Source organism: Neophocaena asiaeorientalis, unplaced genomic scaffold (genome assembly GCF_003031525.2).
Source record: "Neophocaena asiaeorientalis asiaeorientalis breed wild unplaced genomic scaffold, Neophocaena_asiaeorientalis_V1.1 scaffold1434, whole genome shotgun sequence".
In the NCBI taxonomy this organism is placed as follows: Eukaryota; Metazoa; Chordata; class Mammalia; order Artiodactyla; family Phocoenidae; genus Neophocaena; species Neophocaena asiaeorientalis.
The window spans coordinates 5,029-23,714 of record NW_020173159.1 but is presented as its reverse complement, the minus strand read 5'-3'; the positions used below and the strand labels follow the sequence as shown (position 1 = coordinate 23,714).

Genomic DNA, 18,686 nt, shown 5'->3' with positions numbered 1-18,686 from the left:
AACAAGCATGAGTGGGTGGGAGGGAGTGACCACGGAAGTGAGTGAGAGGGAGCTGAGCAGAGAGGGAGCAGGGAGTGAGGGGGAGCAAGGGAACCAGGGAGCAAGACAGTAGAGAAGGAAGTGAGCCAGAGAGGGAAATGGGGAGAACAAGGGAGGGAGGGAGGGAGGAAGGAAGAAGAGAGAGAAGGAGGACAAAGGAAGGAGACAGGGAAGGAGGGTGTAAGGAAGTTAAGGTGGGGGGAGTCATGGTGCCAGAGTACCATGGAGCAAGGATGGGAGATACGGAGGGAAGGAGCAAGCAGGAAGGGGAGAGAAGGAACCAGCAGAAGAGGAAGGGTGAGGGAGGAGGGGAGGAGGAAGCAAAGGAGGAGGGAGGGGAGCACATACTAGAGAAGCAACAGGGAGGAGAGGGAAGGAGGAGGAAGGGAGAGAGGATGTGACAGAGGGAAGAGCATTAGCTAGGGAAGGAGAGAAGAGAGTGAACAAAGGAAAGGGACAGGAAGGGAGGAAGGGAGGGAGGGTGGAAGAGAGGAGGGTGGAGTAGAAGGGAAGGCGTGATGGGGTGGGTAGGTGGGTGGGAAGGCATGGAGGAGTGAGGGATAGAACCAGGGTGGAAGGGAGAGGGTCATGGAAGGAGGGATCAAGTGAGGAGGGGAAGGAGTGAGCGAGAGAAGGATAGAGAAAAGGAGAGTTAGAAAGAGCAACAGAGAGTGGGTGGGTGGGATGGAGGGAGGGGCCCAGCATGGAGTGAGCAAGTGTACAAAACAGGGATTGAGGGATCAAGGAAGGGATTGAAAGAAGGCTGGAGGGAAGAAGGGAGCTACCGAGCAAGGGCAGAAGTGGAAAAGGGCAGAAGTGGAGCGAGGGTGGAAGTGGAGCAAGGGCAGAAGTGGAGAGAGAGCAGAAGTGAAGAGAGGGTGGAAGTGCAGTGAGGGCCGGAAGTGGAGGGCCGGAAGTGGCAAGAGAGGGAGGCAAGTAAGGAGCAAAGGAGGGGTGGAGTTAGAGAGGGAGGTACTGATAGAGGTAGGAGCTAGTGAGTAAAGGAGAGAATGAAGAAGGGAAACAGAAAGCTAGTTAGGGATAGAGCTGAGTAAGGAACACAAAGACAAATCCACAGTTCTAAAGGTTTTTGTACTCATAAAAGTTGCTACTTCTCTGTTCCTAAACCCTAAGGTTTTATACTATTAGCCTATCTGAAGGAAAAATGAGAGTAGAACAAGAACATTTAGCATCTAAGGAAGAGGAAAGACTCAGATAAAGTAGTTAGATGGATATGGTTATGAAGCAAAGGCCAGCTACTTGTTTTTATACTGCTACTTCAAAAATAACTAATTTACTTGGACTCACTACCATCTACACAAGGCCATTTTCTCTTAAATGTCTCCAGCACCTAGATTTGGAAATGCCTCCTTATATAAGCAATTCAAGACTCCACTAGACAGAGGTGGAGTTGCTGGAAGAAGAAAATGGGGTGGGGACAGAAAATTATGGTCCAGAAGGAAGCTTTAAAAAGAACAATCCATCTAACTAGTAATATGTCCACCTACACACATCTTCAAAGAGGAAAAGGGAGAATTTTGTTGACGCCAGGAAACAAATACACCACCATTTGCACCCAACACCAGTTTCCCTGTTTAGGAAGACAAAAAATCGGTAGGAAAAGTTATTTGTGTGCATGTATGTAATTGTATACACACACAAATATACACATGCGAATGTACACACATGCGTATATATATGTATATACATGTATATAATATATACATACACATTATACACATGCATGCATATACACACATATACATACATATGTAAATGCACATACATACATACATACATACATATATATCTGGCTTGGACAGAAACCGATTGATTAGTTTTCTCCAGGTCCTATGGACTCAGGCTCACCTCAAATTTTGCTGCAATCAGAAAAGCAGTGGAACCAAGGAGTTGTAGCTTGTCCCTCTTGCATATTACCTCCATAAGGTAGTGATCTACCAGCTTCACTGCCAAGTACAGGGTCTCATGACTCATCTCAAAGGTCATCTGGAGGAACACACAAACAGGGCAGGAATCCACATATTGTCCAACTCCAAAGGCACATCCAGATAGGTGTAATTACCTGGTCTGTGATATTGAGGACAGTGGTGTTACCAGGCCTGGCCAGCTGAAACTCTGCTATGAATGCAAGAACTCATTCAGTTAGGGGTCTGGCTACATCTCTAGTGCCTTTGAGGACCCTGGCATTATCTATCCCTACACATTTGGGTAAGTGACCAATCTTACATCAGAGGGAGATGCTCTGCCTTCTCTATGAGCACCTTGAGTGAACACACCCTCTCTCTTTCATCTCCAAAACTTAGATTCTTGCTTTCCCCATTTGCTACTTTGTAGTGTAAACCCTGAAGGTTGACTTTTTGTAATGCAAGTGCCTGACTTAAGCTCTGATTGCCAAAGCATCCACTTCAAAGAGGCATTCAGATAATAGGGAGACATCTTCAAGATGTCAGAGGAGTAAGACGTGGAGATAACCTTCCTCCCCACAAATACATCGAAAATACATCTACATGTGGAACAACTCCTACAGAACAGCTACTGAATGCTGGCAGAAGACCTCAGACTTCCGAAAAGGCAAGAAACTCCCCACGTACCTGGGTAGGGCAAACAGAAAAAAGAAAAAAAAAGACAATTCCTGAATGGGGCTAGTGCGCCACAGCTAGCAGGGAGGGAGTCCGGGAAAAGGTCCGGAACTGCCTAAGAGGCAAGAGACCATTGTTTCAGGGTGCGCGAGGAGAGGAGATTCAGAACACTGCTTAAAAGAGCTTCAGAGATGGGCACAAACCGCTGGCAACCACCGCAGACAACAGAGATGGGCATGAATTGCTAACGCTGCTCCTGAAGCCACCAAAACTCCTGTGTGCAAGCACAGATCACTATCCACAGCTCCCCTCCAAGAAGCCTATGCAGCCCACCACTGCCAGCGTCCTGTGATCCAGGGAAAACTTCCCCAGGAGAACACAAAGCACACCTCAGGCTGTTGCAATGTCACTCGGGCCTCTGCCTCCACAGGCTCACCCCACCTTCTATACACCTCCCTCTCCGCAGCCTGAGGAGGCAGAGCCCGCGAATCAGCCACTCCTCTTTTTTTTTTTAACATCTTTATTGGCGTACTTCTGACTTCACTCTGTATGACAGACTCTATCTAGGTCCATCCACCTCATTACAAATAGCTCAATTTCGTTTCTTTTTATGGCTGAGTAATATTCCACTGTATATATGTGCCACAACTTCTTTATCCATTCATCTGATGATGGATACTTAAGTTGCTTCCATCTCCTGGCTATTGTAAATAGACCTGCAATGAACATTTTGCTACATGACTCTTTCTGAATTATAGTTTTCTCAGGGTATATGCCCAGTAGTGGGATTGCTGGGTCGTATGGTAGTTCCCCTTTAACTCCCTCCTGTTGACACCAGAGGGCAACCTATATGAAGAGGCAGGGCCAAATCTGAAGCTGAGCTCCAGGAGCTGTGCAAACAAAGAAGAGAAAAGGAATTTTTTCCTTGCAGCCTCAGAAGCAGCCCATTAAACCTCCACAATCAACTTGATGTAACCTGTATCTCTGGACCACCTGAATAGACTACGAATCACCCAAAATTGAGGCAGTGGACTTTGGGAATGAAGAGGAAATAGGCAGTCTACCTGAAAAAGAATTCAGAATAATGATAGCAAAGATGAACAATCTTGGAAACAGAATGTTACAAGAGACAAGGAAGGACACTACATAATGATCAAGGGATCAATGCAAGAAAAAGATATAAAAATTATAAATTTATATGCACCCAACATACGAGCACCTCAATACATACGGCAACGGCTAACAGCCATAAAAGGAGAAATCGACAGTAAAACTGACAATCATAGTAGGGGACTTTAACACCCCACTTTCAACAATGGAAACATCATCCAAAAACAAAATAAATAAGAAACAAAAGCTTTAAATGATACGTTAAACAAGATGGACTCAATTGATATTTATAGGACATTCCATCCAAAAACAACAGAATACACATTCTTCTCAAGTGCTCATGGAACATTCTCCAGGATAGAGCATATCTTGGGTCACAAATCAAGCCCTGGTAAATTTAAGAAAATTGAAATCGTATCAACTATCTTTTCCGACCACAATGCTATGAGACTAGATATCAATTACAGGAAAAGATCAGTAAAAAATACACACACATGGAGGCTAAACAATACACTACTTAATAACCAAGTGATCACTGAAGAAATCAAAGAGGAAATAAAAACATACCTAAAAACAAATGATAATGAAGACACGACGACACAAAACCTATGGGATGCAGCAAAAGCAATTCTAAGAGGGAAGTTTATAGCAATACAATCCTACCTTAAGAAACAGGAAAAATCTCAAATAAACAACCTAACCTTGCACCTAAAGCAATTGAGAAAGAAGAACAAAAAAAGCCCAAAGTTAGCAGAAGGAAAGAAATCATGAAGATCAGATCAGAAATAAATGAAAAAGAAATGAAGGAAACGAAAGCAAAGATCAAAAAAACTAAAAGCTGGTTTTTTAAGAAGATAAACCAAATGGATAAACCATTCACCGGACTCATCAAGATAAAAAGGGAGAAGACTCAAATCAATAGAATTAGAAATGAAAAAGGAGAAGTAACAACTGACACTGCAGAAATGCAAAGGATCATGAGAGACTACTACAAGCAAATCTATGCCGAAAAAATGGACAACCTGGAAGAAATGGACAAATTCTTAGAAATGCACAACGTGCCGAGACTGAACCAGGAAGAAATAGGAAATATGCACAGACCAACCACAAGCACTGAAATTGAAACTGTGATTAAAAATCTTCCAACAAACAAAAGCCCAGGACCATATGGCTTCACAGGCAAATTCTATCAAACATTTAGAGAAGAGCTAACACCTGTCCTTCTCAAACACTTCCAAAACGTAGCAGAGGAAGGAACACTCCCAAACGCATTCTATGAGGCCACCATCACCCTACCAAAACCAGACAAAGATGCCAAAGAGAAAGAAAACTAAAGGCCAATATCACTGATGAACATAGACGCAAAAATCCTCAACAAAATACTAGCAAACAGAATCCAACAACACATTAAAAGGATCATACACCACGATCAAGTGGGGTTTATTTCAGGAATGCAAGGATTCTTCAATATATGGAAATCAATCAATGTGATACACCATATTAAAAAATTGAAGGAGAAAAACCATATGATCATCTCAATAGATGCAGAGAAAGCTTTTGATCTTTTGACCCACCTCCTAGAGTAATGGAAATAAAAACAAAAATCAACAAATGGGACCTAATGAAACTTAAAGGCTTTTGCACAGCAAAGGGAACCATAAACAAGACCAAACGAGAACCCTCAGAATGGGAGAAAATATTTGCCAATGAAACAACTGACAAAGGATTAATCTCCAAAATTTACAAGCAGCTCATGCAGCTCAATATCAAAAAACAAACAACCCAATCCAAAAATGGGTTGAAGACCTAAACAGACATTTATCCAAAGAAGATTTACAGATTGCCAACAAACACATGAAAGAATGCTCAACATCATTAATCATTAGAGACACGCAAATCAAAACTACAATGAGATATCATCTCACACCGGTCAGAATGGGCATCATCAAAAAATTGCAGAACACAAAATGCTGTCGGTCAGAATGGCCATCATCAAAAAATCTAGAAACAGTAAATGCTGGAGAGGATGTGGAGAAAAGGGAACCCTCTTGCACTGTTGGTGGGAATGTAAATCCATACAGCCACTATAAAGAACAGTATGGAAGTTCCTTAAAAAACTAAAAATAGAACTACCATACGACCCAGCAATCCCACTACTGGGAATATACCCTGAGAAAACCATAATTCAAAAAGAGTCATGGACCAAAATGTTCATTGCAGCTCTATTTACAATACCTAGGACACTGAAGCAACCTAAGTGTCCATCAACAGATGAATGGATAAAGAAGATGTGGCACATATATACAATGGAATATTACTCAGGCATAAAAACGATTGAAACTGAGTTATTTGTAGTGAGGTGGTTGGACCTAGAGTCTGTCATACAGAGTGAAGTAAGTCAGAAAGAGAAAAACAAATAGTGCATGCTAACACATATATATGGAATCTAAGGGAAAAAGAAAAAACGGTCATGAAGAACCAGGGGCAAGATGGGAATAAAGACAGAGAACTATTAGAGAATGGACTTCAGGATATGGGGAGGGGTAAGGGTAAGCTCTGACAAAGTGAGAGAGTGGCATGGACATATATACACTAGCAAATGTAAAATAGATAGCTAGTGGGAAGCAGCCACATAGCACAGGGAGATCAGCTCGGTGCTTTGTGACCACCTAGAGAGGTGGCATAGGGAGGGTGGGATGGAGGGAGACGCAACAGGGAAGAGACATGGAAACATATGTATATGTATAACTGATTCACTTTGTTATAAAGCAGAAACTAACACACCGTTGTAAAGCAATTATACTCCAATAAAGATGTTAAAAAAAGAAAAAAAAAGAAAATTACAGACCAATATCACTGATGAATATAGATGCAAAAATGCTCAACAAAATACTAGCAAACAGAATCCGACAACCCATTAAAAGGATCATACACCACGATCAAGTGGGATTTATCCCAGGGATGCAAGGATTCTTCAATATATGCAAATCAATCAATGTGATACACCATACTAACCAAGTGAAGACTAAAATCCATATGATCACCTCAATAGATGCAGAAAAAGCTTTTGACAAAATTCAACACCCATTTATGGAAAAACTCTCCAGAAAGTGGGCATAGAGGGAACATACCTCAACATAATAAAGGCCACATATGACAAACCCACAGTAAACATCATTCTCAGTGCTGAAAAACTGAAAGCATTTCCTCTAAGATCAGGAAAGAGACACGGATGTCCATTCTCACCACTATTATTCAACACAGTTTTGGAAGTCCTAGCCACGGCAACCAGAGAAGAAAAATAAATAAAAGGAATAGAAACTGGAATAGAAAAAGTAAAACTGTCACTGTTTGTAGATGACACGATATTATACATAGAGAATTCTAAAAATGCCACCAGAAAACTACTAGAACTAATCAATGAATTTGGTAAAGCTGCAGGATACAAAATTAATGCACAGAAATCTCTTGCATTCCTATACACTAATGATGAAAAATCTGAAACAGAAATTATGGAAACACTCCCATTTACCATTGCAACAAAAACAATAAAATACCTAGGAATAAATCTACCTAAGGATACCAAAGACCTGTATGCAGAAAACTGTAAGACACTGATGAAAGAAATTAAAGATGATATCAACAGATGGAGAGATATATCATGTTCTTGGATTGGAAGAATCAATATTGTGAAAATGACTATACTACCCAAAGCAAACTACAGATTCAATGCAATCCCCATCAAATTACCAATGACATTTACGGAACTAGAACAAATCATCTTAAAATTTGTATGGAGACACAAAAGGCTCCGAATAACCAAAGCAGTCTTGAGGGAAAAAAACGGAGCTGGAGGAATCAGACTCCCTTACTTCAGACTATACTACAAAGCTGCAGTAATCAAGACAATACAGTACTGGCACAAAAGCAGAAACATAGATCAACGGAATAAGATAGAATGCCCAGAGATTAACCAATTGATTAACCAATTGATTAACCAATTGATTAACCATAACCAATTATGGTCAATTAATCGATGACAAAGGAGGCAAAGATATACATCAGAGAAAAGACAGTCTCTTCAATAAGTGGTGCTGGGAAAACTGGACAGCTACATGTAAAAGAATGAAATTAGAACACTCCCTCACACCATGCACAAAAATAAACTCAAAATGGATTCGAGACCTAAATGTGACACCAGACACTATAAAACTCTTAGAGGAAAACACAGGAAGAACCCTCTATGACATAAATCACAGCAAGGTCTTTTTTGATCCACCTACTAGAGTAATGGAAATAAAAACAAAAATAAACAAATGGGACCTAATGAAACTTCAAAGCTTTTGCGCAACAAAGGGAACCATAAAGAAGACAAAAAGACAAACCTCAGAATGGGAGAAAATACTTACAAATGAATCAACGGACAAAGGATTAATCTCCAAAATATACAAACAGCTCATGCACCTCAACATTAAAGAAACAAACAACCCAATCCAAAAATGGGCAGAAGACCTAAATAGACATTTCTTCAAAGAAGACATACAGATGGCCAAGAAGCACATGAAAAGCTGCTCAACATCACTAATTATTAGAGAAACGCAAATCAAAACTACAATGAGGTATCACCTCACACCAGATAGAATGTGCATCATCAGGAAATAATGCTTGGTGGCAGTTTATTTATCTCTTGTAAAAATAAAATACTGTGTGTGTGTGTGTGAAAAATTTTTAAATTAAAAAATAAAAAAGTAAATTAAATGAAAAGGAAATAAGAAAAGTCTGAAGTCAATAATCTAATCTTCCACCTCAAACTACGAAAAGAAGAGCAACTTAAACCCAAAACAAGAAAAAGGAAACAATAAAAATTAGCGTAGATATCAATAAAACTGAAAACAGAAAACAAATAAAAGCAAAACCTGGTTCTTTGCAAATATCAATAAAAATGATAAACTCCTAGCAAGACTGATAAACAAAAAGAGAGAACACACACATTACCAAATATCAAGAATGAAAGCATAATCAGGAAATGCTATGAACATAAATACAACAACTTAAATGAAAGGACCAATTCTTTGAAAACCACAAAGTTCCAAATTTCATCTGACATGAATAGATAACTTGAATAATCTCATAACTATTAAAGAAATTATATTCTTAGATAAAATTCTTCAGAGAAAAGAAAAAACTTCAGGCCCAGATGGTTTCACATGTGAATTCTACCAAACATTTAAAGAATGAATAACATAAATTCTACACATCTCTTCTAGAAAAGAGAAGAGAAGGGAATACTTCCCAAATTATATTTTTAACATCTTTATTGGAGTATAATTGGTTTACAATGTTTTGTTACTTTCTGCTGTATAACAAAGTGAATCAGCTATATGTATAGATATATCCCCATATTCCCTCCCTCTTACATCTCCCTCCAACTCTCCCTATCCCACCCATCTAGGTGGTAACAAAGCACCAAGTTGATCTCCCTCTGGAATGCAGCTGCTTCCCACTAGCTATCTATTTTACATTTGGTAGTGTATATAGGTCAATGTTATTCTCGCACTGCATCCCAGCTTAACCTTCCCACTCCCCGTGTCCTCAAGTCCATTCTCTACGTCTGGGTCTTCATTCCTGTCCTGCCCTTAGGTTCTTCAGAACCTTACTTTTTTTTGCTTACATTCCATATATACGTTTTAGCATATAGTATTTGTTTTTCTCTTTATGACTTACTTCACTCTGTAAGACAGACTCTAGGCCCATCAATCTCACTACAAACAACTCAATTTCATTTTTTATGGCCGAGTTAATATTCCACTGTATATAAGTGCCACAACTTCTTTATCCATTCATCTGTCAATGGACACTTAGGTTGCTTCCATATCCTGGCTACTGTAAATAGAGGTGCAGTGAACATAGTGGTATATGACTTTGAATTATGGTTTTCTCGGGGTATATGCCCAATAGTGGGATTGCTGGGTCATATGGAGTTCTATTTTTAGGTTTCTAAGGAACCTGCATACTGTTCTCCATAGTGGCTGTATCAGTTTACATTCCCACCAACAGTGCAAGAGGGTTCCCTTTTCTCCACACCCTCTCCAGCACTTATTGTTTCTAGATTTTTTGATGATGGCCATTCTTACTGGTGTGAGGAAATACCTCATTGTAGTTTTGATTTGTACTTGTCTAATGATTAGTGATGTTGAGCATCCTTTCATGTGTTTGGTCGCAATCTGTAAATCTCCTTTGGAGAAATGTCTATTTAGGTCTTCTTCACATTTTTGGATTGGGTTGTTCGTTGTTTTGATATTGAGCTGCATGAGCTGCTTGTAAATTTTGGAGATTAATCCTTTGTCAGTTGCTTCCTTTGCAAATATTTTCTCCCATTCTGAGGGTCATCTTTTCATCTTCTTTATGATTTCTTTTGCTGTTCAAAAGCTTTTAAGTTTCATTAGGTCCCATTTGTTTGTTTTTATTTCCATTTCTCTAGGGGGTGGGTCAAAAAGGATCTTGCTGTGATTTATGTCATAGAGTGTTCTGCCTATGTTTTCCATTAAGATTTTTACAGTGTCTGGCCTTACATTTAGGTCTTTAATACCGTTTGAGTTTATTTTTGTATACGGTGTTAGGGAGTGTTCTAATTTCATTCTTTTACATGTAGCTGTCCAGTTTTCCCTGCACCATTTGTTGAAGAGGCTGTCTTTCCACCATTGTATAGTTTGGATCTGTCCTGGAGAATGTTCCACGAACACCTGAGAAGAGTATTCTGTTGTTTTTGGATGGAATGTCCTATAAATATCAATTAAGTCCATCTTCTTTAATGTATCATTTAAAGCTTGTGTTTCCTTATTTATTTTCATTTTGGATGATCTGTCCATTGGTGAAACTGGGGTGTTAAAGTCCCCTACTATCATTGTGTTACTGTCGATTTCCCCTTTTATGGCTGTTAGCATTTGCCTTACTTACTGAGGTGTTCCTATGCTGGGTGCATAAATATTTACAATTGTTATATCTTCTTCTTGGATTGATCCTTTGATCATTATGTAGTGTCCTTCTTTGTCTCTAGTAATAGTCTTTGTTTTAAAGTCTATTTTGTCTGATATGAGAATTGCTACTCCAGCTTTCTTTTGATTGCCATTTGCATGGAATATCTTTTTCCATCCCCTCTCTTTCAGTCTGTATCTATCCCTAGGTCTGAAGTGGGTCTCTTGTAGACAGCATATATAAATGGGTCTTGATTTTGTATGCATTCAGCCAGTCTATGTCTTTTGGTTGGAGCATTTAATCCATTTACCTTTAAGGTAGTTATCAATATGTATGTTCCTATTACCATTTTCTTAATTGTTTCAGGTTTGTTATTGTAGGTCTTTTCCTTCTCTTGTGTTTCCTGCCTAGAGAAGTTCCTTTAATGTTTGTTGTAAAGCTGGTTTGGTGGTGCTGAATTCTCTTAGCTTTTTCTTGTCTGTAAAGTTTTTAATTTCTCTGTCGAATCTGAATGAAATCCTTGCTGGGTAATCTTGTTTGTAGGTTTTTCCCTTTCATCACTTTAAATATGTCCTGCCGCTCCCTTCTGGCTCGCAGAGTTTCTGCTGAAAGATCAGCTGTTAACCTTATGGGGATTCCCTTGTATATTATTTTTTGCTTTTCCCTTGCTGCTTTTAATATTTTTATTTTGTATTTAATTTTTGATAGTTTTATTAATATGTGTCTTGGCATGTCTCTGCTTGGATTTATCCTGTATGGGACTCTCTGCGCTTCCTAGATGTGACTGACTATTTCTTTTCCCATGTTAGGGAAGTTTTCAACTATAATCTCTTCAAATATTTTCTCAGTCCCTTTCTTTTTTCTCTTCTTCTTCTGGGACTCCTATAATTCAAATGTTGGTATGTTTAATATTGTCCCAGAGGTCTCTGAGACTGTCCTCAATTCTTTTCATTCTTTTTTCTTTATTCTGCTCTGCTGTAGTTATTTCCTCTATTTTATCTTCCAGGTCACTTATCCGTTCTTCTGCCTCAGTTATTCTGCTATTGATTCCTTCTAGAGAATTTTTAATTTCATTTATTTTGTTGTTCTTCATTGTTTGCTCTTTAGTTCATCCAGAAAGAACAAAAGAACCAGAAAAATACAGTACACAAATATTTTTAAAAAGAACACTACAGACCAACATCTATCATAAACATAGATGCAAAAATCCTCAACAAAATATTAGAATATAAGATTTGCAATACATAAGAATAATACTCCAGAACCAAGTGGAGTTTATCCCAGGAATATGAGCCTGCTTCAATATTTAAAAATCAATATAATCCACCACATCAATAGGCTAAAGTCAAAAACAAAATCAATAGATGCAGGAAAAAAGCGTTTGACAAATTTAACATTGTCATGATAAATATATATCACCAAACTAAGAATGGAAAGTAAATTTCTCAACCTGATCAAAGGTAGCAGCAAAAACTCTACAGTTAAGATCATACTAATGGTGAAAGATTAACTGCTTTATTCCGAAGCTCAGGGACAAGACAAGGTTGTCCACTCTTACTGATTCTATCAACATCATAATGAAGTCCTGCACAGTGCAATAAAACACAAAAATGAAGTTAAATGTATACAGACTGGAAAGGGATCAAACTGTCTCCATTTGCAAATGACATAATTGTCTATATAGATAACTTCAAGAAATCTACCAAAAAAAGAACTCCTAAGATTTAATAAGTGAGTTTTAGCAAGATCATAGAAAACAAGGTCAACACACAAATATCAATATTTCATATTGGCACTGTACAAATGGAAACCAAAAAAATTTTTAAATACCATTTACAATACTTACAAAAAAGAAAATATTTGGGTATAAATCTAACAAAACATGTACAGGATCTGTATGTTTTTTTAAAAAAAAATCAAAGAAAATCTAAATACATGAGAGACATACTACATTCATGGTTCATGGGTTGGAAGATTCAACATAGAAAAAAATGTTGATTCTATTCAAATTCACCTATAAATGTGTATTGGGGGTCCCCAAGACCACCCCCAGGTACAATGATTCCTAGGATGACTCACAGGACTCAGCACATAGTCACATTCATGGCTATGATTTATTATAGCAAAAGATACAAAGCAAAGAGAAAAGGAGCATGGGCAAAAATTGGTGAAAACCAGAAGCAAGCTTCCAAGAGTCCTATTCCCGCAGAGTCTCTCAGGATGCAGTTAATTCCTCCAGCAATAAGCTGGAACAATACGTGTAAAGTGTTGTGTAACAGGGAAGCTCATTAATGACTCAGTGCCTAACATTTTACTGGGAGCTGGTCACATAAACACTCTGCCTAACATGGACCAAAGTTCCAGACTCGCAAAAGGAAAGCAGGTGTTCAGAATAAACCATAGTGTTTGCACAAAGAGTTTAGGCACAGTTATCACTAGTGGACTAGTTACAAAGGTGCTCTGACTGACATGTATCAAAATTCCAGAAGGAGAGTGAGTGTTCAGCATAAACCACATTGTTTGCACAACTTAGGCACAGTGAGCTGCTCTTAGTGTTTAAAGAAAGTTTTATATCCGAGGAGGGAACTGTTTGCCAATCAAGTTCCCAGATGCCAGCCAAAGGGCAACCTTGCAAACAGGCCTTTCTAAGGCTAGCAGCATCATGCCTGTTACGTTAACTCTTTTCTGCACAAGATGTAATTCAATTCCAATCAAACCCTCAGCGGGATTTTTTTAGTAGATATAGACAAACTGATTCTAAAATTTGTCTAGAAAGGCTAAGACACTAGAATAGCTAAAACAATTTTGAAAAAAAAGACAGAATAGAGTTGGAAGAATCATGTTACCTCATTTTAAGACTTACTATAAAACTATAGAAATAAAGGCTGCAATACTGGCAAAGGGACAGACACAGATCAATGAAACAGAATATTTTAAAAAAGTATAGAAATAGACCCACACAAATAAGGCAAACAGATTTTTGGCAAAGGTGCAAAAGCAATTTAGTGGAGAAAATACATTTTTCCACAAATGGTATTAGAACAATTAGACATCCATATGCAAAACAATGAAACTTGACTTCAAAACCTGCATACCTTATACAAAAATTAACTCAAAATGAATTACAGATTTAATGTTAAAGCTATAAAACTTTTAGATAAAATATGGGAGAAAATATTCATGACCTAGGTTTAAGCAGAGTTCTTAGACATGACACAGAAATTGCAATCCATACAGAAAACATTGAAAAACTGGACTATCAAAGTTAGAAATTTTTGCTCTGTGAAAGACACAGGTAAAAGAATCAAAAGACTACAGATTGGTAGGATATGTTTGTAAATCACACATCCAACAAAGGATTTGCATCCAGAACATGTAAAGAACTCTCATAACTTGACACAAAGAAAATAAACTACCCAATTTAAAACTGGGCAAAAGACACAGACACTTCATCAAAGAGGATACACAGATGACAAGTATGATGTTCAACATCATTAGTAAATGCAAATTAGAACTATGGTGAGATTCCTCTACACATCTATATGGCTAAAGTTTAAAAAAAAAATACCCAGTGCTAACCAGGAATTCAGAGCAGCTAGAACTCTCATACACTGCAGGTGAGAGTGCAAGATGATACAGTCACTCTGTAGCATTTTCTCATTAAGTTAAACATACATTTATCATATGACACAGCAATCCCACTCCTGGGTATTGTTGTTAGGAATGAAAACTTATATTCACATAAAACTCTGTAAATTAATGTTTATAGATGTTCTTTTCACAGTCTCAGAAACTGGAAACAACCCAAATGGCCTTCAATGGGTGAAGGGTTAAACTAACCTTGGTACATCCATACCATGGAATACTACTCAGCAATAAAAAGGAATGAACTATTGATACACACAACTTGAACAGACCTCAAGGGAATTATGGTGAGTGATAAAAGTCAATCCCAAAATGTTACAAAGGTCAAAAAGAGAAAAACAAATACCGTATGCTAACACATATATATGGAATCTTTAAAAAAAAATGGTTCTGAAGATCCTAGGGCCAGGACAGGAATAAAGATGCAGACATAGGGCTTCCCTGGTGGTGCAGTGGTTGAGTCCGCTTGCCGATGTAGGGGACGCGGGTTCGTGCCCCGGTCCGGGAAGATCCCACGTGCCGCGGAGCGGCTGGGCCCGTGAGCCATGGCCGCTGAGCCTGCGTGTCCGGAGCCTGTGCTCCGCAAAGGGAAGGGCCACAACGGTGAGAGGCCTATGTACCGCAAAAACAAACAAAAAAAAAGATGCAGACGTAGAGAATGGACTTGAGGACACGGGGAGGGGGAAGGGTAAGCCGAGACGAAGTGAGAGAGTGGCACTGACATATATACACTACCAAATGTAAAACAGATAACTAGTGGGAAGCAGCTGCATCGCACAGGGAGATTAGCTCGATGCTTTGTGACCACCTAGAGGGGTGGGATAGGGAGGGTGGGAGGGAGACGCAAGAGGGAGGGGATATGGGGATATATGTATACATATAGCTGATTCACTCTGTTATACAGCAGCAACTAACACAACAATGTAAAGCAATTATACTCCAATAAAGATGTTTAAAAAAAAGCGGGGGATAATAAACACGCACAAATGTTAACACTGTTTGTAGGTTGTGGGATCATAAGTAATTATAATTTCTTACTTTGCTATAATAATTGTGAATTTTGTGCAATAAAAATAACAACAAAAGCTTTTTTATTAAAAGATTCAGTTCATCATTCCAGCTGCTAGAGATGTTTTATCTGTTATCCATTTATTTCCTACCCTTACTCCCAGTTTCATGCCATCTGTGAATTTGATGAGATGATCTTCTCTGTTCTCATCTACATCACTTATAAAAATATTGATCAGAACAAAGTCCACTGGCAGTCTACTAGAAATCTCTTTCTTGCTTGGTAATGATCAGCAATCTTTGTGATCAATTTTACTTAAGATTTACTCAAATTCTACTCTTATCTAATTTACTATTTTGCATCATTTCCATAAGATGACATTTTCATGCTTTGCTGATGTTCAAACATACCATGTCTACCACATTTCCCTGGTCTGTCACTCCAAAGTGAGCCTGAACCATTACTCTGGTACTTAAAGGATATTAAACTATATTACATTTTCTTCCCAATTATATAGTAAGCCTCTGCTGGGCATATACTATGCTTTACATTTCCTTGCAAACTCCACAGCAATCCTTTCAATTCCATTCATTCAACAAATATTTATTGACACCTACTACGTCCAGGTACTATTCTGGGCTACCTTTGTTAGTATAAAGTGATAATTAAGTATTCATAACAATATTCCCTCAACATCCAACCCTCAACAAACAGCCATCTGCCCTGTTTGGGGCTACAATGTTCTTCCTATTACCCATCCCATCCAAAGCTTGAGAGACTTTGTCACTAACCCCTATCCAAATCACAAGATATACTTTTACAGGATTTTGAGAATGATTAAACTGACATACCATCATTGCCTTTTCTAGAAATATCTCTCCTTCCACTGGGTTCTCCGAGTGTCTTATTAATAACATTCTTATAGTACTTAGTATATTCTACTTTGTATTGTTCTTATCTGCCTGCTTGTTTTATCTTGTCCCCTAGGTCATAAGCTCCCTGAGGGCAGGAATCATGGCTTATTCAGCTCTGTAGACCCAGTAAATTTTTACTACGTTTGGGACCTGGCAATGCTGAATGAATAATTGATAAAGAGAATATCAGCCCCTTAAGGCAGCAGTTGTCAGGCTTACCTGCACCTCCACCAACCAGTCCACGAGAATGGCCCTCATGTCACTGTTGATATCATTCTGCCTGGTCATGTATTTTTTAAGTATGAACTTTTCCTGGCAGCAAGAAGAAAGAAGTGTTAACAAATAAACCCTTCCTGTAGTTCAAAAATTGTAACTTGGGAAAAAATATTTGCAACTAATATCTCAGAAAAAAATTGTAACCTAAGTAATTTCCTCAGGGTTCTCAATCATTATTTTCAGCTGGTATCAGATAGAGGCAGATAAAAGTATCCTTTTCCAGACAAGTTTCAGTTATCCTTAGGAAATGGACACACATGATATTTAAGTGTCAGGGTGGATATCGAGGAGTCCAGGAGAATATGGAATATGGGCAGGAATACACCTATGACTATAGATGAATACCAAAGAGATTCTGCCCCTTCTTTGCAATTCAGTCTAAAGCACAATACCAGGCTGTGTAGAGGAGTCCTTCTCAAACTTTAACATGCATATGTGAAAGATACTTGGGGATCTTTAAAATTCACATTCTAATTTAGAAGGTCTGGGGTGAGGCTAGGTTTCTGCATATCTTTTTTTTAATTTAATTTTATTTATTTTTTTATATAGCACGTTCTTATTAGTTATTGATTTTAGTTAGTGTATATATGTCAATATATATGTCAATCCCAATCTCCCATAAGATCCCCAATGAAACCAATACTGCTGAGCTAAGGCCTGCACTTTTAGTATAGTAATCTCTTGCTTCCTCCAAGGTATACTAGAAAAAGTACAGGCACTGGAGTCAGTTAATCTATTGCTGTGTCTCTAGAGAGAAGATGAGATATTCATCCTTCCTCTTATGCATGGCTTGCTAAAATTCTAGTTAGTAGATAACCTTGGTCCCATCTGTTCTACTGAGACAGAAGAAAATTTGGAATTGATGAATATTAGTGGTAAAAGAGACTGGCAGATTTCAAAGGAGAAAGAAAATTTCACCAGGTTGGAGAGCTGGAATAAAAGGTCTGGTTTTACATATGATGCCAGAAACTTGCACAGAGAAAGGAAAAGATCCCTAAGAGCAGTCACTCAGAAAGAGCCCGCTTGACAATTTTTGTGTCTGAGATTAGCTCCTCAGCAATTAGAGGTGTAGACTTATGGTCTCCAAGGTAATTAGACTTTAGTTCATATCCCAGATCTACCACATACTATTTGTGTTGACTGAGCAGTTTCCTCCAACTATAAAAAGGAGATAATAATACCTACCATCATGAAGTTATTGGGAAAATTAAACAAGATAATGTTTATAAATCCCTTAGCACAATGTTTAACTCATAGTATGCTACAAGTAGATGTCAGTTGCTGCTAATATTGTTTTCATCATCATTATTACCTCCCCTTTAAACTTGCATTTGAAGGATGTGTGATGAGAAAATGAGAACTGGAAATCATTGCCCCTCACCCTCACCACCTACACACCTCTCTCTCCTTCATGTAACTGAAGATATCCTTAGCATATATTGAGTTGAAAAATGGATCACTGTGGTCCTTGTCAATATCCTCCAGTGGGGTCATCTGCTTGGAAATCACCAGAAAGACATATTAAGAGAAAGATTCTAAGGAAAGCTTAGCACACATACATAAAAAATGACTCCTTTCTTCCCACTGTCATCTTCTCCTAAGGTTCCTCAAGCCTTATATGTCCTGGGCCATAACAGAGCACCCCTTGGCCCTGTAATCCTCATACTGTTGAGTAACCAAGAAATGCTTAGTCCTCCTGTACACACATGCTCTGCCCTAAGAAACAGACACTATTTTTACAGGTAAGCTCAAGATTCTCCAAGAAAGACATTCTTGTCTTACTCTTTCAAATTATGTCACCTGTCTTCCTAGGTCCCTTGTTATGTCTCAGTGCTTTGATCTGGCCCAGTTCATCTTCTTGTTAGCCTTTTCCTCCCTTCTACACATTTAACCAGGTTGTTCTGCCTACAAGAGGGGTCTTTCTTCTTCTGCTTGCCAAATTTCATCCCTTAGTCCTTCCAATTAACAACTTAAAAACCATCTTCCTTGGAAGATGCCTCTGTGAACTTAACCCATCTTTAGCTAAGGTCCAGTGTAATGCAGATTGCAATTACTAAGAAAGGCAATTTCCTGAAAGAAATTGTCTAACCACTAGTGAAAAGCGTATATATATTATAT

General features: G+C 38.5%; 1 protein-coding gene across 1 annotated transcript in view; it reads right to left on the bottom strand.

Moving 5' to 3' along the window:
- Positions 1-18,686, bottom strand: part of LOC112399158 (G2/mitotic-specific cyclin-B3) — a gene marked incomplete at its 5' end in the record, with an annotated part of 28,842 nt that overhangs the window by 6,660 nt on the left and 3,496 nt on the right. Inside the window, 3 exons of the mRNA XM_024744136.1 lie at positions 1,909-2,046; positions 16,512-16,604; positions 17,967-18,062. Coding sequence (XP_024599904.1) covers positions 1,909-2,046; positions 16,512-16,604; positions 17,967-18,062 — 327 coding nt within the window. The remainder of the gene's footprint in view (positions 1-1,908; positions 2,047-16,511; positions 16,605-17,966; positions 18,063-18,686) is intronic.